Source organism: Hydractinia symbiolongicarpus, chromosome 2 (genome assembly GCF_029227915.1).
Source record: "Hydractinia symbiolongicarpus strain clone_291-10 chromosome 2, HSymV2.1, whole genome shotgun sequence".
NCBI classification, from domain to species: Eukaryota; Metazoa; Cnidaria; class Hydrozoa; order Anthoathecata; family Hydractiniidae; genus Hydractinia; species Hydractinia symbiolongicarpus.
The window spans coordinates 15,331,914-15,351,364 of record NC_079876.1 but is presented as its reverse complement, the minus strand read 5'-3'; the positions used below and the strand labels follow the sequence as shown (position 1 = coordinate 15,351,364).

General features: G+C 32.6%; 1 protein-coding gene and 1 long non-coding RNA gene across 7 annotated transcripts in view; one reads left to right on the top strand and one right to left on the bottom strand.

Moving 5' to 3' along the window:
- Positions 1 to 19,451, bottom strand: part of LOC130629617 (uncharacterized) — a 137,511-nt gene that overhangs the window by 82,600 nt on the left and 35,460 nt on the right. For 2 of the 6 annotated variants that reach the window (XM_057442880.1, XM_057442879.1), the window contains 3 exons: positions 18,052 to 18,536; positions 17,261 to 17,328; positions 16,686 to 17,137 (listed from right to left, as the gene is read on the bottom strand). The exons of the other annotated variants lie outside the window; for them this stretch is intronic. In XM_057442880.1, coding sequence (XP_057298863.1) covers positions 17,314 to 17,328; positions 18,052 to 18,536 — 500 coding nt within the window. In that variant the 3' untranslated portion in view covers positions 16,686 to 17,137; positions 17,261 to 17,313. Of the gene's footprint in view, positions 1 to 16,685; positions 17,138 to 17,260; positions 17,329 to 18,051; positions 18,537 to 19,451 lie in introns of those variants that run through there. 6 annotated transcript variants of the gene reach the window in all.
- Positions 12,347 to 14,487, top strand: LOC130629632 (uncharacterized). Its single transcript, XR_008981995.1, has 2 exons — positions 12,347 to 12,466; positions 13,405 to 14,487. It is a non-coding gene; the product is annotated as an uncharacterized LOC130629632 (long non-coding RNA).

Below are 19,451 nucleotides of genomic sequence, written 5' to 3'. Positions count from 1 at the left end.
CACATACCATTCAAAGATGTAACTCTGCTAAGTGTAACATACATCTGGCCATTATTAAATGAACGCTGCTTTTCCAAATCAAAGCTAATAACAACTTTATCCAGTGTTAAACCTTGAACTTTGTGTACAGTGCATGCCCAGGATAGCATTAGTGGGAACTGAGTACGTTTGATTACAGGTGATGTATCTTTGCTGGTTTTCAGTTTGATATTTGCTTCTGCTCTCTCGATTGGTACCCATCTATTTGAACAATTGCTTTTAAATATGGCCTCCTTGCCTGCCTTGGGGTTATCAAATAACATGTATATCTTCGAAACTTTGTTTGCATTGTCTGCTTTTACATGCTTGACAGTACCTATTTGGCCATTGATTACTCTGTCAGCAATATCAATATTGACTGTAAGCATTACTCTTGCACCAACTTTGATTTTTAATTCAGTAGCAAGACCCCCGGTTTCACTTTGATTGCGATTCAATGCTTTTTCAATAATGCCTTTCGCAACATTCTTTGGAAGTTGATCAATGGATTGTATAGTAAAACAGAATGCATCAACAGACTCTAGCATAATATTGTTGTGTACTTTGGCAAGAGCATTTTCTGCAAAGATACGGAGTGCATTTGCAGAATAATCAGAATAATTTGGAGAAATTACTCTATTCTTCAATAATTCCTCATCTTTTTTATCAAGTTTGCCAATTCTCACACTATTTAATAAATCTATTAATACATTATCACCTTTTTGTCTCATTACCTCTGTAAGCTCAGCAAATTCGAAAAGCTTCCATAAATGCACCAAGTTGAGCCAGTCACTTTTATAATCAGCATACACAGGTCGTTGTTGAACAGGTGGCAGTTGATATAAATCACCACATGCTATCACTGTAATGCCGGCAAATGGAATCTCATCACGACATGCAAATATTTCAATTAAACGTAGATGAATATAAAATAACTGCAAGTTTGATACCATAGAAATTTCATCAACAATAATGGCCTTCAGCTCACTAAGTTTGTTCTGTAAAGTACTCCTCCTTTTATCATTTAAACGTGGCAAATTCTTTCCACAATGACCAACAGGTATTCCAAAAGCTGTATGAATAGTAGTACCATTGATATTAATTGCAGCAACACCAGTAGGAGCCACAAGAAAAAATTTGGGTTTGTTCAGGTCCTTAGATTTATATGAAAGTACCTTGGACATTGCTTGATATATGGTTTTAATTAGATGTGACTTTCCGCAGCCACCAGCGCCAGTCAAAAAAATATACAATGGTGTAACTTCTACTTTTCTTATTGCCGATAAGTTTTTTATATACCTGCAAGCCCAGTCATATACTAAATCGAACACTTGTTTTTGTTTGTAATTCAAGGATGAAATCATGGGATTCAATTCTGCATCGCTCAGGAATTCTGAACTATTTGTTGAAACATTGATTTCACTGTCAAAAAGTACAGCATCTGCAAAAACATTTTCATCATCCACAATCTCATCTATTGTTTCAATCATTTCATCTTGAACTTCATCATTTTTATGAGCAGTAAAAGCATCTTGATTTGTAAGCAAGTCTGTACGCAAGTTTGATAAGGCAGTGTCAATTAGATCACTAAATGGCTCAAATGTTTGCTTATGTTCATTTATGAGTAATAATACACCAGGTTCGTTGAGTTTTTCAACATAACTACCAGAAGCAGATTTCAAGTCACATTCATTTCGAAATGGATAGTATAACATTAGCAAATGATGTGCATATAACTCAGGGTATTTATGTTTATTTGGTGTATAACAAGGGTAATAAAGTAAACTGAGCTTTTACAGTACTCAGAGTTTCATGTATTCACTATACAATCCTCAGCTGTAAAATAAATTCAACTGATCTAAATTCCTATAAGTATAACAAAATTAAATGAGGCTGTAAAACGTGCAATAAAATCGGTAATTTACAATAAAAAAAGTGTCAAAATGTAATTATCAGTCTTTTGACTTATAATTGGCCAATAGATATTTGTTCATATGGCGGCATTTTGAAACGATCTCCGACCTTTTGTTTAAAAGTTCGTCTTTATTTTCGTAACTAAGGATTTCCAATTTCTCTTGCAGACAAAGTGGACACGATTTGCTTTTGTTCGAGTAACTTCTCACACGTTTTACAATCGACCAGTTTAACTCCGGCGTGATATTTTGGTCCTTTAACTGCCAGATGTAAGTGGACAGCGTGGTACTGTTCATGTACTTTTTGTTGTTGAAAGATAATTTGTGCCCACCGTAGCGTTCTTTGAACTCTTTCTCAGTTAACCCGATGTAGGCCTTTTTTGGTTGGTTTTGAGCGGTGACTTCGCATTTGTAGATGACAGACTGAACTCTGCAATTTCCTTGTAGAGGGCACGTTCTTTTAACTCTGCAATTGCATATTGGTGTATCGATTATTTGTTTTGAAGAAACTTTTTTATTATGTGAATTAATGATGGACTTCACGTTTTCTGTACAACTGTAGCTGACTTTAACGTTATTCTTATTGAAAACTTTTTGAAGGTTGTTTTCTTTTGTAAAGTGCTTCTTAATTAGTTTCAGAAAGGATCTCCCGACGTTGTTAACAACATTTTTATTGAAGGGTGGGTTAAACCATATCACGTTTCGTTTTCTATTTCTGCCAATCCGATTGGGTTCCTTTTTATTGAAGGACAAGTTCAGGTTTTTGTATCCGCTTTTTCGGAGGGCTTCTTCGTATTCCGGTTTGGCTTGGTCAAAAACTTGTTCGTTTGACGAATTTTTGACAAGCCTATCGTTGATTGATATTGGTAGTTGTTTCAAAATATTTTTTGGATGGTTAGATAAAATGTGGACGTATTGGAGCTGATCGTTTGGCTTTTTGTAGGGTTTGAAAGTTTCTGAATCTAAATCAAGTGTAACGTCGAGGAAGTCTACTCTTTTTAGGTTAGTTTGAATCTCGATGTCGAATCCGATCGTTTTGAAGGTTTCGATTATTTTTTTACGTTTGGTGTCTGTTGATCTACCTCTTGAGTTTCTTAATACTAATAATCCGTCATCACGGTATAAGCCGATGTCGTCTTTTCTCACGATTGAAGAGAGATTTTACAGCTGAGGATTGTATAGTGAATACATGAAACTCTGAGTACTGTAAAAGCTCAGTTTACTTTATTACCCTTGTTATATGGCTCCTGTGATTTAATGTTATAGTCGAGCACTGTTTTGAGGATAGCATTACGCATCTGTATTGAATATTTGGTGTATATAATCGTAACACTTGTTTAACTTTACGACACTTCAATTTTTTATTGGATGACATTAATGGCAATATTGCAGGGAACCAATTTGTTATATGGTTCCTTTCTATGTTGTCATCACGTAATACAGTTGGCTGGCTATCATTTTCATCATCAAACCTTCCAGCAAGGTAATAATTTGCAAGAAATTGTGCGTAGCAAAATTGATCAAGAATGGCATATTTTCCTTTTGCAAATGTTGGGTTTGGTCTATCGACATACCGATCTAGCATATTTCTTTTAAATATGTCAGTACTATCTTCAGGAAGTTCATCAATTTCATGTTTACTGCGACACATTCTATAGCGCTTTTCTGGGAGGTTGGTGTTGGAAAATACAACTTTTGGAAATGTTTTCCTGAGCCAAAGTTCTGGCATTATTAAATATACAGCTTCTTGAACAGAACATTCCCTTTTTGTAGTGAAAACCTTTGCAATCAATTTCATTTGCTCAGTATAGGATTTATTTGAATTGAAAGCTTCTTTCGCTGCTTGTTTCATGGCCTGAGAAGTCTCATCTTCACATTTTGAGAAATATGCCCACATATATGTCACAGCCTTGTAGTGGTTAAAGACAGGTTGAATATCAATATTTGCTTCCCATGCTAGAAGACCTTCATCAAAGTAATTATTTATGAAACACGAATCAGGCGGCCTCTTCAAATAAAGTTGAAAGTCGTTATCATTAGAAAAACTCAAAGCATTATAATATTCACTTTCTGGAATATCAAGTTCATCTAATATTTCTGATATTGTTAGAGTAATCTCGAAATTCTCTTGATTGGGATTCAAAATATTTTTCTTTTTTGGATTCAACTTTGTGTCAATATAGTCTTTAACCTTATTCAATATGACTTCCTTATTCTTCAAAATTTTACTACGTTCATCTGGATCTATATCTTTTGACAGTGGCAAAGCAACAATAGTCCTTTCGGAAAAAAAAACGACCAAAATGATACCGACATGTTTCATTTGTATACTTTCGACAAGATTTAGAATGAGAGTGCACCTGATAAGTTGTTACTAAGTCAAATAATTCACGTTCATGTTCACGATCTGGTACATATGCTTTAATAATTGCATCTACGAATTGTATGTATTTATCAATATTGTTTTCAGTCAAAACAGGAGCATTCAACACCCACAAAAAGGAATGAATATGAGTACTTCCACGAATCTGAAACTCTACACGAATTGCACAGTATTTAACCTTACCAAGAGGTCCATCAACTACAATTTCCTTAAAAAAAAGCTCAACACGATACTGAAAATGCCTGGCAAGTAGAACAGGATTCAAGTTCAAAAATCTACATCTTTCAAAGTATGTTAGGTTGATTATTTCCTCATCAGTCAGATTCTCACTATTCAATTTTGCTATGATAGAAATCAATTCATTTCATCTTAAATCCGCACAGCTCAATGTCATAAAAAATGTTCGGAGACCGAGTTGCTTAGCCATTGCTAGAACTTCCGAGAGAAATCGCTTCCAATATGCTGGGGTACCCTTGATAGGACTCATAAATTGAAAACCTTTATCTTCAGCAATACAAGACTGCACTGTTTCAGAGAAATTTTTGGACAACGTACCAGCTGTGAGAGAATCTGTCTTAACCTTTTTCACAGCAATATTGATTTGACTACTCATATTGAGTTGTTGCAGAGTGGACAACACATAAAAAATGTAATTAGAGTTTGAGGCAAATTTTTGTTTATAATTCAACAGCCGCTGATAAAAATACTTTGTTGGACTAAGCCTGATATCACGTTCAACTTTGTAGCCAAACTTACCAGTTGGGAAAAGATAAGGATGAGCTAATTCCTCACAAAATTGATCATTCATCATTGAAAATGGTATTTTACCTTCTCCTGGTGCTACGCTAATATCCTCGGCTTGTGGTACATTTGACAACATCATACTTTCATTTGCATTAAACCTATGAGCATTTAGTGGATTTTCAACTTCTTCAAGTTCATGATCATTGCTTTCTGAAGTACATTCTGTTTCTACAGGGTCACGTAAATCTACCAGTGAAGACGGAATAAAGCTTTCATCAATGGTTATATCAGAATACAATGGGTTGTTCTGTTTCAAGTAAAGCAAAGCCAATTTCACAGACTGTGGGTTGACAGCTTCAAAATATACATGTCCACGAAATGAAAGTTTACGCTTCAATTTAATCATAACTATACCGTTACTGTCAGCTCCATGTGGAAGTGTACTAACAATAGTTTGACAATTATTAGGGACATTGCAAATAGTTCCTTTTAGCTTGGGAGATTGACCTTTCGGCATAATTGTTATCTTTTTGAACAATATTCGTCTAGCAATAATGGTCTTTTCCAACCTATTAAGTGTTTCTAATTCATCAGGAGAATCAAACATGTCTAACTTGTTACAAACAGCCTGTGCAGGAATTTCAGATTTCAGCAACTTCTTATGGCAAGTCAAACAAATATAAGCACTCCCATCACTGCTTGAAACATAACATACAAGGTCAGTTGTGTCAATTTTGTAATTATCATTATAAAAGACAACTACAGATTTTCTATAAAGACAACGATTGCATACAATACATATAAATACTGGTCCTTCTTTTATAGCCTTTTTAAAATTTTCGATTCTTTCTACCGTGCTCATTTCCTGAGATTTTTGTATTTGATGGAAATCACAATTTCGCTTTAACTTTTTCAGATGTTCAGGACTACCTATTTTGCTTTGATATTTATCTCGTTGTGAATCTCGCTTCTGTTTCAATTTGGCTTTGTGCTCTTGGGTGCCCATTTCGCTTTGATATTTATCTCGTTGTTGTTTCAACATGGCATCATGCTCTTGGGTGCCTATTTTATTTTGATATTTAACTCGCTTTTTCTTCAACATAGATGCATAACTTGGGGATGTTCTATCAGAAGCACTTTCAGAGAGCTCAATACATTTACGCTTTCGTAGATTTCCATGAAACCTTTCGAGAAAAATCTTTACGACTTTCACCACATTTCCGTTATTCAAGATTTGCACATACTGGATATCACATTGGGTATTTCTGAAATCATTAGAATTATCTCTATAAAGGTCACTTATATACTTATGTACCTGACAAGAATTTTAAACTTCAAAAGAACTGAAAAACCGTTTTGGCAGCATTGGCCTTCTTGATATCTACTATGAGGATCAAATAGATAAATGAAATTTTTATCCCATATAATCGCTGAGCTATAACCACATGTATTGAAAATTAATCCATTACCGATTGTGCATGGAGGCATTATCTTATGAGCATCAAAATAATCATCATCACTTAACAACACTGAAAATCTGGCAAGGTAGGTGATATCAACATTGAAACCTGCAATCTCTAATACTGAAGGTAACTCTTGGAACTCTATTGGCCGATTCAACCCTAACTTTTTAAAATTAGTATTTCCATATTCTAAAATGCTGTCCAAGTCAAATCCCTTCAAAATTGAAATTTTTTTATGGTTGACCAACAAATAGCTGATACGGAATTGCACATACACTGTACACCAGCAGTTTCACCAAACCTGGTATCACCTTGATTAAATGAACCAATAACAGACTTGATGAAAAAAGTAGGTCCTGGATTAGTTTCCACATCTCCACAGCAAAGCAATAGCAATTTTGATGCACATATCAACAAATTGCAGTAACAATCTACTATCAGGAAACAAAACAAAAAATATTTCAAATAAAAATACAATGAATGATCAAAAATTCTCAAGTAAATTTCAAATAAGAAGTTCCTATTACAGTTGTCATGCTTGTTATCGTTTCTATGGTTACAATAGAAAATACCCATACATACCCGGTGATAGGCCTGTGCAGTTGCCATTTTCGCAGATATCAATGATTGTATGATTAACCAAGTAACCACTGTATTTACGAACTTAACACCAAACAAGTGAAATATAGCTAATCGTATATATAAACGTTGATTGCGTTGGTAACAGACAGAAGGGATGTGTGCAACAATAGCAACACAAGACAAAGTGCGCAGCAAATGCAGCACAAGACAATAACACTAGCTAATGATTATAATATTCAACAAGTACGGTCAGAGTATTTTCAAGTATATCAAATAAATTTAATGGGTGCTTCAGAATTTAATGGGTGCTTCAGGTAGCACTAAATTCTTCTCAAAGAGGAAACTTCTTTCTCCTCAATCGATTCCTTCGCTGGAGATGAATGCGTGCTGCATGCCAGTGGTCGGTCGAGTAAAATGGATGTGATTGGACGGTCGGTTGAGAATCATAGAAATGTCTACTTATGCGTGCGCGGTTTGTGGTGGCTTTGATTTTGATACTATTCGCGCCCCTTTCAACTTTTCGTTACCACCATGACAGAACGCAGCCCATACCAAATCACATATTTCTACGAATGTGTGAAATTAAAATTGCTAAAATTTGATTAAAAAATTAAAGCCGTGCTAAATTTAAAAGAACTAAAGATAAAAACAGGAACAACAGTAAAAAACAAAAGGAGTTTCATTAGTTTAATCAAGGGTGGCCGATAAGTCATATGTGCTCTCTTTCGGGGAGAATTTAACCCTATTCGGTCCGGGGTTTTTCCAACCTCGTTCCCAGGGCAATTTTTTGCTTTTTTGATATCCGAAGAAATGACCCTGGGCCTTTAAGAACGTTTTTAAGTAATATTTTCCAATTAAACTTTCCAAGAAATGCGGGAATTTTGGAGAAAAATGTTTCATTTGTAATATTGCTTTAACTCGGCATAATGGTACTAGGTAAATTGCTCCCAGGAGAATTGTTTTAGAAGGAATTGTTTAAGTCATTTCCAGCTGTGTTATGAAACACAGTTTGACTAACTAATTTCTGATAGCAATAAAAGAAACGAATTCGCTGTAAATCGATACAAAGTGAAGTATATATAACAAAGGTATTTCAAAATTAATTTAAATGCTAAACTAAAAACAATATACATATAATATACATAGTATTAAAAAGCCTACGATACGCAGAATTCTGGCGTTGCTGTCAAGATATCGTCCTTGTCAAGATGGAGCAGGATACTACTGAATTACCGAAACACGTACAATAGCCTATTTTTTTATAACCAGAAATTGGGGTGAAAAGATGTCCCTGAAGGCTTCGGTGCCATCCCTAAACGCTAATTGTTTGTTCCCGGTAATTCCTCTTTAGTTCTATAGAACATGTTCCAAAGATCGATGCTAAATATAGGTGGTTGACGAAGTGCATTGCGCTTGAATTTGCCAATGTATGTGTCTTCAAAATACTTCAGAAGGTCATCTGCATCCGCAATGACGTTGTTACAAATTTCGTCGCATAGCTATCATATAAAACTATTGTTGTCGTCATTCGGTGGTACAAATGCAAGCGCACAAATTGTTCGGGATAAAGTGCAAACTCGTCATCTTCTTAATACCGTACTGGCAAGCTACTTTTTGATTTTTTTTTGGCCATTAACAGAGGAAGAGAGGAGGGGTCAAGTTTCAACTGGCCATATGCCGATAAAAAGACGAATACCTATTAGCGGCGGCCCCTTAGCTGAGATCATATTATCAGGCAGAAACTATTATTTATTTCGGTTCTCTTTTTTAGAATTTCTGTTTCATAACTAGGCTGTGAAGTTACATTCGTTTTCTGTAATACCTACACCATTAGAGGGTGATAACTGTAGCGGACCACTTGTATGTGGTTTCAGACGGTGGTTTTTGTTCATGTTTTTTTCATCCATGCTGGCAGGTTTCTGTTACGTCATCTTGAAGTTCAATGACCTATGACTTACCTCACACTGTCCACTTCGTTAAGTAATATGTTATGGAAAGTGTTAGTATCTACATGAAGTTTTTGTCTGATATTTATCGCGGCAACACTGATGTATTTTCTTACAAATCGTACCACCCTTATTCCCAGGGTTTGTACATGCAAATCCAAATGGTGTTTTATTTTAGCGAGAAAAACAGGGGAAATGACTACCTCAGCGGCCCTTTTAAAGCCGGCCCTAAGAATGTTCTATTTCTCTTAACTCGACAAAAGAACACGAAATTGAAAATTTTCGATTATCTGATATCAAAGAATAACTGCGTTTTCATTGTTCGTTTCCTAATATACTCCGTCCAATTCCATGAAACAAAGCGTATTGATGTCCTTTTAAAGTGCAAGGGTTTTAAAGGTAATCTTTGAAATCGGCGTAAATATGGCCTGTGTTTTTGATTAAAATGTTTTAATTTTATTCTCTTAACTAGCTTTCACACACGCAACGTTTTCTTTCGCTGCATGTAACTTTGCTGCTGCTGCATTCTTTTTTAGAATAGTGTTTTACAAGTGTTTGCTATTTAGGATGCAAGCAAAATTTCAAGATGAGCATATTTTCTAAGCATATTCTTAATTTTTTGTCTAATTTCATCCTGGATATTATATAGTATAATTCTTATAAAGAAGAGAAGAGTGTATTGATTCTCATGGTATTGTACAGTTAGTCAATTAATTCTTTTTTTAAGGTTATTGTGAGTTGATAGTCGAAAAATATTTCCTTTGTTGTCAGGGAAGAAAAAACCTCAAAAATTTCCAATTGGCAATAGATGATCTGGTTTTTAGAGGGTCGCAAATAAATACCTCAGAATTATATGAACATTTGTTAACTTTGCATAAACTTAGAAACTGTTAATATGAAGGCGAGCTGGCTCGGTTCATCGGGATGCCTCACTTAGCCAACATCTCGCCATGGTTCAGAAAACTCAGTTGCTTCTGCCGAGATATCCACCAGCACGGTCAGCGGGGATGACTTTTTTAATTTTTGTATGTTGACAGGAACATATAGTCGTAATTGTACATAAGTGCCAAAAAATATTGAAAGGATAAACTTTTTTTCAATATTGAAGAAACTAATGTTATATAAGTTTAAAGAAAAATATACAAAACACACCACAGGAATAACATTATCACAAAATTTTGTTGTGATGTTTTTAGCGTAGTTTTAACAAAATAAACATTATTTATCAACCTCGACCCCAGGGGTTCTTACCTTTTTAACATCGAGACCGGCGGCGAAAAAACCCCTGGTACAGGCTAGTGAGTTCTGTAATGCGATTAGTTTACATCCGACATGGATAATTTATTCGCACGTCATAATATATGTAACGATTTACTATAAAGATGGCGGATTTTGTTACAAAAACATTGAAAGATAAGACTATGAGAAATGTTCAAAGAGATTGACTAGAAAAATGGTGAGCCAAATAGTAAATATTTTTATGAAAGATGTTATTTTGGCAGATTTCCAATGTTGACATTTTAATGGTAAAGATGGTCTGGTAGATGCTCGATATGTGGTCTTTTAAAGATACCGACGACATTTTGCAGGAAGATGAACTTTTTGTCGACCTTTAGGCCACTGTTTTGTTTCAAACTTGAGTTCTGGTCGCACATGTTTTATTTAAACCCAATGCAACCCAATGTACAACAAAATAAAGCAGTGTAAAAACATGTTTGCAGCTTTCACTGTAACCAGCAATACTACCACATTCACCAGTTAAATCTTCATGATTATCAATGTTCATACACACCCAGGTTTTATAAGGAGTTTCATTAACCCGTGTTTGTGGTATAACATCTCCACGTACAAAACAACGCAGATACCTTTGAGATATTATTGGTATAAAATTTGGCGCGTATAAATTTGAACATTTATTAAATTTTCTCCCTCATTCAAAGCTTTGACAGCTAGACTTTTCTGTGCATACTTTAATAGTGATATCAGGATAGTACACGTATTCAGTTATCCATCCAGTGGTTATCTGTTCTGGAAAGGGTATTTTGATATATGCGACAGTTAATTTAGAATATCTTCTTGTTTTCTTTCCAACGATGAAGATACTGTGAGATTAAGCAATTCTGCTGGTAGCACTTTCTTGATTAAATCAGCTTTAAGTACCCCCTTAAAGGCTAACAAATAACTCCTTAAGTTTTCAACACTCCACTTGTTTAATTCTTCTTGTGACTACACCATTGTTAGACAGTTTCTTGCCAATGTTAACAGTAACTACACGATACCCTGATTTTTGCCATACTGCATTGCAAAGTCATAAATTTAAAAATGGTAGCATTATCAGTAAAAAGGTCTATTCGCGAAACTAAATCCGCCTGAAAATTTTTGGAAATCGTAAATTCGTGAAATTAAATGCTCGCAAAATTTTGTAAATTATAAGAACGCGACGGAAACGAAGACGACAGTGACGAAGAGGAATGGGTCAAAGAAAATAAACAGGAACAAGATAGAAATATTTTTGAGGTTTCTATAATATTGAAATGTGTTTCGAATTTAAGACAAGTAAAAGCACAGGCGAAATTTGTAGAAGGGCTAAATTCGCGAAATTAAATCGTCACGAAGTATAATTTTTTTGACATCGCGAAAAATTTGTCCGGTTAGGGTACACAATACATCTTGGGCGCTGTTTTTTCAGACATACGATTTTCTTCATCACAGAGATGATATCTAAAAATCTGGTATTGTTTCAAATTGTCCTTTATTTTTTTTGCTTTTTTTTTGCATTTTTGCGTCCTCAGTCCCAATTTTAAAATATTTGGTTTACTTTAAGGGCAGAAATTTTCGCGGGCAGAATTTTTTTTGCGAGGATAAAAAATCGGGAATTTCGCGGAGTTAATTTTCGCGAATTCTACTTCTGGAACAAATTTTACAGAAAAACTTTCGCAAATTTTTCAAAATCTTCATTTTTGGGAACAAAAACTTTTGCGAATGACAATGAATTTCAATGAAAACAAATTGATTTTAAATCGATTCACAATATATATACTGAACCTGTGGAAGAAAACTGATAGGGAAAACTTATTTTCAATTTTGTGATGACACTTCCTCTGTTAACTAGTATGTCCGCCACACCGTTGACGAAAAACAAGAGAAAGAAAAGGTCAACTTCAGGTAGGCTGTTTAGTCACGTGATCAAAAGCCGTAGAATTTTTTTTGCCGTAGCGAACTCGCATACCGTAGACAGATTTTCCCGAGATTTTATACGTATGTGCCCATCCAAAGCTATTTTCCGATTATGTTTTTCCTTATTAGGCATTTTTCGATAGGCACCTCTTTGCACAGAATAGGCCGAGGTTTGTTTTGATTGATGATAGAAGTTTGTAGCTGTTAACGTTGAAGAGTTACAGGATTTTGAATTTTAAGGTTGCGATTATTTTTGTATTGTATGTGTTATTTAAACTTCTATCATATCAAGTAGTAAAGTTTAAAGTATGTAGAATTGTCCTTATCAAATTAATAGTTAGTTAGAAAAAGGAAAAGCTGTCGGATTTCACATTTTTTTGTTGACACTTTTGGATCCCCCCTGGCAGACAGAGCTAACAACAGCTACAAACATGGCGGACTAAATCTCAAAAATAAGTTTATGGGGTTATAGCTACTAGTTCACTTTTGTATATTAATAAGAGACTGTTCACAATAAGAGATGTTCAATGTTTATAGTTACATATATTTATAGTTTAGCTAGATAGTGATAGATAGTAAAACAAAGATTTAAGCGACTATATAGCTAGGTGGTATTTGGGGTTATATTCTAGCTAGCTAGTTAAGCTTTGTGTTTGTTATTTTATCACTATAATTACCTCTAGTATGGATGCTAAGGTATGTCTAGCTAGTTTTCACAGCTTGTTTAGTGTTTTGTATAGATTAAAATTTTTTATTAAAAATGAAGAATGTGGGATCAGGGTTCAATCATTTACAGCTTTCTCAAGATTTTCAGACAGAGTTTAATGTTCAAGTAGAGTGCGATTCCTGTAGTTTATTGACAAAAATTAAAAGATTAGCCATTAATGTTAAAACATTGAGGAAAAAGAGAAATAATGAGAAATTAAGAGAATTGTTTGAAATTATGTTATGTCGTTAATTCGGTATATAATAATAGTTTATGTTCACATGGTATACATTAGTTTTGTTGATATATAATATTTTAATGGGAAAAAGTCAGTCTATTTTAGTCCATTTAATTTTAGTATATACAAGTTTTGTATTGGCATTTGTAGACTGTATGAGATTTTGTTCTGAGATTTTGTTCTTTGAAATATGCCGCTCTGCCTATCCTATATGCTTTTTTTATTACTAACTAGAATTTGACTTCAAGATATCTTGGCCAAACATCTGAATGCAGTGGTTGTACAGTTAAACGTGTTTATATACTTTGTAAAAAAAATGGTATTTCTGGCATGACTATAAAATGCTTATATTATGTCAATGACTTTATATTAAAGTTTTTATTTAGCTTAATTTTATGATTTTGATATTTGTTTCTTTCTGGATTTTTGCCCATCTCTCCTCTACAGTATTTAACAGCCTGGTCTGCAAAACATCAATAATATTATATAGTTTAATTTACTGTTTTTATCACAATTCTGTTAATTAACCTATACAAACTTCGCAGATGGCTTATATACCTGGTTTCCTTTTTAGTTCTTACCCCCGCCTTTTTTAAATTTAACAGTCTGGTCTGTAAATTACACATATTTATCACATGATATTTTTTGTAGTTTTAATTACTGTTTTACCATGGTTCTGTTTTTTTTTTAATTTAATGCAACTTCGCCAACAATGGCTTATTTAAAACTGGTTTCTTTTTAGTTTTACCCCCGTCTTTCTCTATTTAACTGTCTGGTCTGTAAAATACACACCTTATCACGTGATATTTTTTGTAGTTTTAATTACTGTTTTATCACAGCAATTTAATGCAACTTCGCCAATGACTTATTTATAACTGGTTTCTTTTTAGTTTTACCCCCGTCTTTCTCTATTTAACTGTCTGGTCTGTAAAATACACATATTATCACATGATATTTTTTGTAATTTGAATTATATACTGTTTTATCACAGTTCTTTTTTTTTATTAATTTAATGCAACTTCGCCAATGGCTTATTTATTACTGGTTTCTTTTTAGTTTTACCCCCGTCTTTCCCTGTTAACAGCCTGACCTGTAAAATACACATCATATCACGTGATAATTTTATAGGTTTTCTTCTTTTAAGTTCTAGTGACGTTTATAGTTACTTATTTCTAGTTACGTGATAGGATTTCTTTTTCATTTTCATGTTAGTTTTTGCCGTTATTTTACCAATGTTATGTATATTTTACCATATATGGAAAAAGTGAAAATGGCGGCATAATGACGTCAGATATGAAAAAAAAAATTGCAAATGTCTTTCTTAGCATAAATTTTACCAACCCTAAAATTTTCATTCTATAATGTTTAGTTATACCAAAGTTATTGTACATGTAGCAAAGGTCTCAAAATGAGTTTAAAAACAGTCGTTTTGGTGCCAAAAATGTTCTACTTGGAATGCACTTATTTTTTCTAATTTTTGCTACCAATTACGCATACTAAAATAGCCATAACTTTTGAACTATTTATCGTAGAAGGAAGTTTGACCCCTCGTTGAATTTCAAATGGCCCAGCCATTCTGAAAACAAGAACATTATAGACTCCTACCCAAAGCTTTAAAACTCCCGAAAGTGCCTACAGGAGTAGAGATATTCGTGAAATGTTTTTGAGCGGCAAAAAAAAGAGAGTGCAGCAGGAAAATTGTATTGTTATCGAGTAATTCTTGATATAAGAAAACAATCAAATATTATACAGAAAAAATTCATCAAATTATTGTCTCACTCTTCTCTTTTTTGTTTTGAAATTGAAATTCTTTTTTTTTTGATTTTTAGCTGATTTTCCCCACATTGAGTCGGGCTTTGGAGCCATTTTCAAAGTTAGTGTTTTAGAGCCATTTTTCAGGCTGATTATTTTCTCGTTGTGATTCTATTATTTCTACCCTTGTCCTCGGAGCCTCCGTTATTTTTCGGCTTTTAAAACTTAGAAAAAACTTTCGCGATTTTTAGAAAAAGTTAATTTTCGCGAAAATAAATTTCGCGAATTTCAGGTTAAATTTATTGCCGGGCAGAAAAAAGAGGCCAAAATTTCTGCTCTTAAAGTAAAACAAAATACCGTAAAATAAAAAAATCAAGCACACCTGATTATAAGCGCACCTGTTGTTAAGCGCACCAAATTCTTACCAAGATTTTATTTCCGTTTATAAGCGCACCCTCAGATAAGCGCATATAGGAAAAAGAGATATAGAATACAATGTATGTTTCACTTAAAATGCGGGATTTTTTTCCGCTTCTTTAATTTTGTTACGGGTGTAGTTTTCCTATCTTTAGGATATAATAGCTTAAGATTTGTATTTTATTTTTACGGAAAACTGTAAATTCTTCAACGACAAAAAAAGTAAAGAAAAAAAAAAATATGAATTTTTGCAGCACGAAGACCATATCTTGTTAAGCTTGGTTCTCACCTGGCACTAAAGAGCACTAACGAGCGATATCTCGTATTCTTTTTCATAAGTCAGAATCAGCTTCAACGCTCCTTAGTGTCCATTGTCGCTCATTAGGGCTGTTTCTCGAGCACTAACGAGCACTAACGTGCTGACATTCGTGCAGAAGTATTTTGTACTTTTATACTCGTTCATAAGCGCAAAAGTTTATTAATAAAATTCGCCATTTATTTACAAACGCATATACATATAAACACAATAATATAATACAGAGTGCTAAAACAAGAAGTAAACCCGGGGTATCGCATCGCAAAATGTCGGGTAAGATATCTTGCTTTCTAAATTTTCGTCCGATGTAATGTTTTCGAAGATTTAAACAAAATAAAAGTCACAAACTCGAGAAGACCTGGAAATTTTATTTGAGAGATAGAAATTTTCGAAGGAGAGGAAAACGAGCAAGGGACCACTGTTCATAAACGCACCCTCCTCAGGTAAGTGCATCAACAAAAACTTGCTATCGCCACTAATAAGCGCCGCGCTTAATTTCGGCATTTTACGGTAATTTAAGGAAAAATAAAAAGGGTTTCGAATATCTAACAATTTTCTGGCCTATTTCACTAAGCTTTTTCGGGAATATCAAATTCAGTTTCTCTCAAACGAAAGCTTAGATGCAAATGTCAGAGCATACCCTTAATATTACAATCTACTTAATAGCAAAACCTGAAAAACAATCAACCAATAGGCACAAAGTCGGCGTGGTCACATCTTTAATCTTTTAAATAATAGAATAATTTATTATAATTGTTCGGGTGAGTGAGGCTATTCGCGCTTAAAAAAAAGATTTTCCGATATTGACCACGTGAGCAAAGAATAATAGAATTAGCCATGCAAAAAATCGTTTCAAACCTAGTGTAATTTTTCCCACCTTAACCCGATTTCCTGGTGATAAGAAAAATTATGCTGGGTCTCGCGCAGAGCATATCGATGTTTTTTTTGAGTAAAAATTCAACTATATACAATGGATTCTAAGCTAACCTAAGTAGCCCTGGGGACGAGGTTGGTATATGCGTAAAGAATATCAATTCATTTCACCTATTCTTTTTAAATAATAAATACATCGATTTCTTTAATAATAAATTCTATCGGTACATTATTACCGAAATATACAATATAATATACAAAATTGCGCATAAAAATATTTTTCGCACATATAATTTTTACAACTTTAGCAAAAAAAATATTTGAAAAAGTTTAAAACGAGACACTGTGAACGCAGTAAAACCACGTGACTTTGACCATGCATCTTGTTGTGAAGGAAAAATGAAACGAAACACGGCACAATCGAACATAACGAAAATAATTCGAACAAAAATTGTTTTTTTATAACAACGTCTAAATAACTTAGTTTAAATTTAAACTATTTTTTGCTACAAATATTTTCATATATATAAAATTATGTACATTACATTATAAGAAATTATAAAATATATTATAAAAATGATAAAATGTGATAACGAATTCTTTTATCGTCTAAAAAGAAAAGATCACATTACTTAAACAAATTCTGAATTAAATTATTTTTTGTTTAAGAATGACAACATCAATGCAAAAAAATTCCACTCTCATAAATATACAAATTACGAAGTACCTTACCTGCGAAATGGATTGTCATTTTTCCAATCGAAACAAATTCTTTCGTTAGATATTTACTTCTTTCTAGCCTAAAAAAATAAATATTTTTATTAGTCCCACGATTGCAAATTTTACGCAAAATATGTTTTTTAATTCCCAGCACTCGAAATATATAATTTCCAATCAATAATTTTTATTAAATTTGTATTATTTTATTTTTACAATTAATTCAACAGCATGTTTTCCAACAATCTAAATGTTGCTAGTTTTTACACAAAAGTATAAAACGGTCTGGGAACGAAATTGTAATTTTTGATTCTTTCGTAAATTGTTATTTAAAATAAATATTTTTTAGTCATTATGTATTTGCATCATCTATCAAACCTTTTAGTTAAATAAAACAAATATTAACAACTAATTATTAACTAATTTTTATTATATTCCTTTAACATTAAAATTATTAAACTATCACTTCAAAAAAGATATACTTCCCAAATTTATCGCTGGCAAAATTTCTTCTACTTTAAATACATTAATTTTTAATTACTTTATTTTCAACAATAACCTCGCATGCAAAATATATTATAAATTTGGTCTTACATTATTTCGTTTATTAATATTTAACATGTTTATTTATATTCATTTCGTTTATTATCAACTTAATTAATTTTTTATTTCCGCACGGAACTTAAAAAATAACATTCTTAAACTAAAACCTTTTTTAAAAATAAATATCCCTTTTTATTATCAAATAAAAACTAATTACAAATTTATTCTTCTTTCTAATTTATTAAATCAACTTAATAACTTACTTCGTATTCTTTTATTTTTTGTCTTATTATTTCCCGGTTTTGTTCATTCTCCCATCCTCCAACACGATCATAAGCTGTGTCTCCAAATTGACTTTTGATCGTCACATCAATATTTTCATAACGTAACAAAACATCAACACATGAGATGTGACCATACATTGCAGCACAATGTAATGGTGTGCGGTTGATAACATCTCCACGGTTGATGTTTGTTACATCATGTCGACATAACATATCTAATATTGTGTGACGATCAAATATTGCAGCGAAATGATAACTGTTTTCTTTATCACTATCTTCCGCCCAAACATCACTCCCATATGAGATGAGTATTTCCACCATTGATGTATTGTTGGTGTAATATACTGTCCACAACAATGGTGTGTGTTCATTTATAATATCTCTCATGTGAACGATGTTTGGATGAATGGATAGTAATTTTTTCAGTTTTTTGATATCGTTAGATTTAATAATTTCTACGATATCTAAAAATAAAAAAATAAATGAATAAAAAATATAAATTTATAAATTAATGAAATACACTAACGAAAAATTTATGACATCAATTTTAAGATGTTTCTTCTTATTGTAATAGATTAAACATTTTTTAAACATAAAAATAGTGAAAAAAGAATGTTAATATATTAAACATTCACAAATAATTATAAAAACACAAAAATAAATATAAGAACAAACGAATTTCGATTATATTATTTTGATGTCATCAGATTAATTTGCGCAAGTGGAAATTCTTAAATAAAAAATATTTTGAGATAATTTGTTCGTAGCGACAAAAAAATTATTGAAGAAAATAAACGATTATAGAAATTAATACAAACATTGATAAACAGATGAAATATTAAAATTGTAATAACACTATTTTAATGACGTCATCATGTGTGAATTTACAAATGGAAAATTTAATTGTCTAAATCATGATGACATCAGCATTTTTGTTTACCAAATACATTCTTTATCACAAAACGGTTTCATAAAAAGAACAAGTTTAGTGAGAGAAGATAATTTAAATCTTCGGTACAAAATTTTATGTCGAAAAAATAATTTACTGCATAATAACAAAAAAATGCGAGCGATATTTTTTCTCATACCGTGGAAAGTAATTTAACTACCATTCAAAAACATTTAAAAATTTGTACAATAGAAATCATAATTTTTTTTTAGGTTTCTTTAAAAAAGTATTGTATCGTTAAAATAATATTTCTACACAAAACATTTTTAAGATGAAACTTTCGAGAGTTTTTTAACGATTAGTGAAAAACCTTTCTCACCTTATTCACAACCTGTTGTTATCAGAACTCGTTGTTGAATGAAACATATTCGTTTTGGTTGAGCATGATATAGTGATAAAAATAGAACGACTGTACTCAATATATTCGATT